At 53.2% G+C, this 1,715-nt stretch overlaps 1 protein-coding gene across 1 annotated transcript; it reads right to left on the reverse strand.

Moving 5' to 3' along the window:
• Positions 1-688: 688 nt before the first annotated feature.
• LOC123089303 (triphosphate tunnel metalloenzyme 3-like) lies at positions 689-1,467 on the reverse strand. The gene has a single exon (XM_044511015.1). The coding sequence runs from the start codon at positions 1,465-1,467 to the stop codon at positions 841-843; it is 627 nt and encodes a 208-aa protein (XP_044366950.1). The 3' UTR covers positions 689-840.
• Between the last annotated feature and the right edge of the window lie 248 nt (positions 1,468-1,715).

The raw sequence follows: 1,715 nt of genomic DNA on the forward strand, positions 1-1,715 counted from the left end.
AACTCAGGCATACCTTGGTATCTTGGCCTTCTAGTTCATCAAAGATCAGGTTCAGCCTTTCAGGTACCTAATAAGAAATAAGAACAGATTTGTCAGGTGCCAACTTAGATACCAACGATGACCGTGTATGCCTGAGACCAAGAAGCAGCTCATCAGGGAGGTGGGTTAAGACAAGAAGCAGCTCATCAGGGAGGTGGTGAATCTAAGGATGCCCATCTGCACCAGAGAGCAGAACAAGATGTGGTGTGGTGAGACTGCAATAACAGGCTCATTGCCCATAACCATGTGGCGGACATACGAAATTCAGTTTGTTCCTAGCTACTCCCTCCGTTCCTAAATATAAGCCCTTTTAGATATTCTAATGTGGACTACATACAAAGCAAAATGAGTGAAACTATACTCTAAAATACGTCTATATACATCCGAATGTAGTCCGTACTGAAATCTCTAAAAAGGTTTATATTTAAAAACAAAGGGAGTAGATTGTATGTCCTGTATATAAATGGACCCGAGAGATGAAATTTATTTCTCTCCCCACCCAGACATACCAGCCCCGGCTTCTTCCCAGCGGTTGTCGGATCATGCTCCAGGACAAGATTTTTTACGAGGATTGAAATGCAAACCCTTGTGTTGCTATGCTGCCACCCAAGATAGTATTCTTGGATGAAAGTTATCAAATACCAGAATGTAACAGAACTAAACATTACATTTGTGAGATTTGAAATCACTCGCCACAGAACAAGCCTATTGTCGCAAGAAAGTGCTAATGAAACACAAGTTTTATAGCAACCACGGTTTAATCATCATTTGGGACCCGGTAAAGACCAACCACAAACCTAGTCACGGAAGCAGCTTCCCAGCCATGAAGCATGCGAACTTATTGCTCCGGGAGTACTCATACGGCACCCCAACCACGGTGAGCAGCCGCTCCAGGACCTCCTTGGCCTGGTCGGGCTCCGCGGTCTCGCACTCCAGCTCGTAGTTTGTGCCGAAATCGAAGTGTGTCTCGTCGAGCTCTAGCACGAGCCCCTGCCCCTCGCCCTCCTCGAGCTCATACACACTGCGGGTGTTCCGGAAGCCGCCGAGGCAGACGAACGGCGCTTTTTCCCCGCCGACACCGTACTCATCGGAGACGAGCCAGACAATGGGGGAGTCGAGCGCACCGAGACGGGCGGGGTTGTCGACGCAGGTGAGGGCGAGGGCGGGGTCGAGGGGCTCCACGACTTCCTCAACGCGGCTGACACCGGCGTCGATGCGCGGGGGGCGCTTGAGCGTGAGGACGGCGCAGGAGGGGTCGCGGTCGTCGGTGTCGTAGAGGCGAACGTCCCGCTGGGCGGCGGTGGCGGCGGCGGCGTCGGCGAGGGGCCGCGCGGGGGCGTCAGTGTGGAGCAGGCGGGGCGCGAGGAAGGAGGAGAGGCGCTGATGTGCAGCCGCGTCAGGGAGACGGAGCTTGATCTCGATCTCCATGGGGTTGGGGTTGCGGCTAGGGCTGGGGGGCGGGGGCTGGAAGGGGCGGGCGACGGCGTCTACTTTGGGAGTTCTAGGGATCGAGAGGAGCGGACGTAAAAACCTCCGAAAAAACCTACGAAAAAAAACCAGTGGAGGGTGGGACGAAAAAAACCGGATGAAAATGGTGGGACGAAAATAAAACCCGGAACGCGACCTACTAACTGAGACATTAGGAGTAGAGATACACTTCGTTCGGTCGTGTGAGT

Source organism: Triticum aestivum, chromosome 4B (assembly GCF_018294505.1).
Source record: "Triticum aestivum cultivar Chinese Spring chromosome 4B, IWGSC CS RefSeq v2.1, whole genome shotgun sequence".
Classification (NCBI taxonomy): Eukaryota; Viridiplantae; Streptophyta; class Magnoliopsida; order Poales; family Poaceae; genus Triticum; species Triticum aestivum.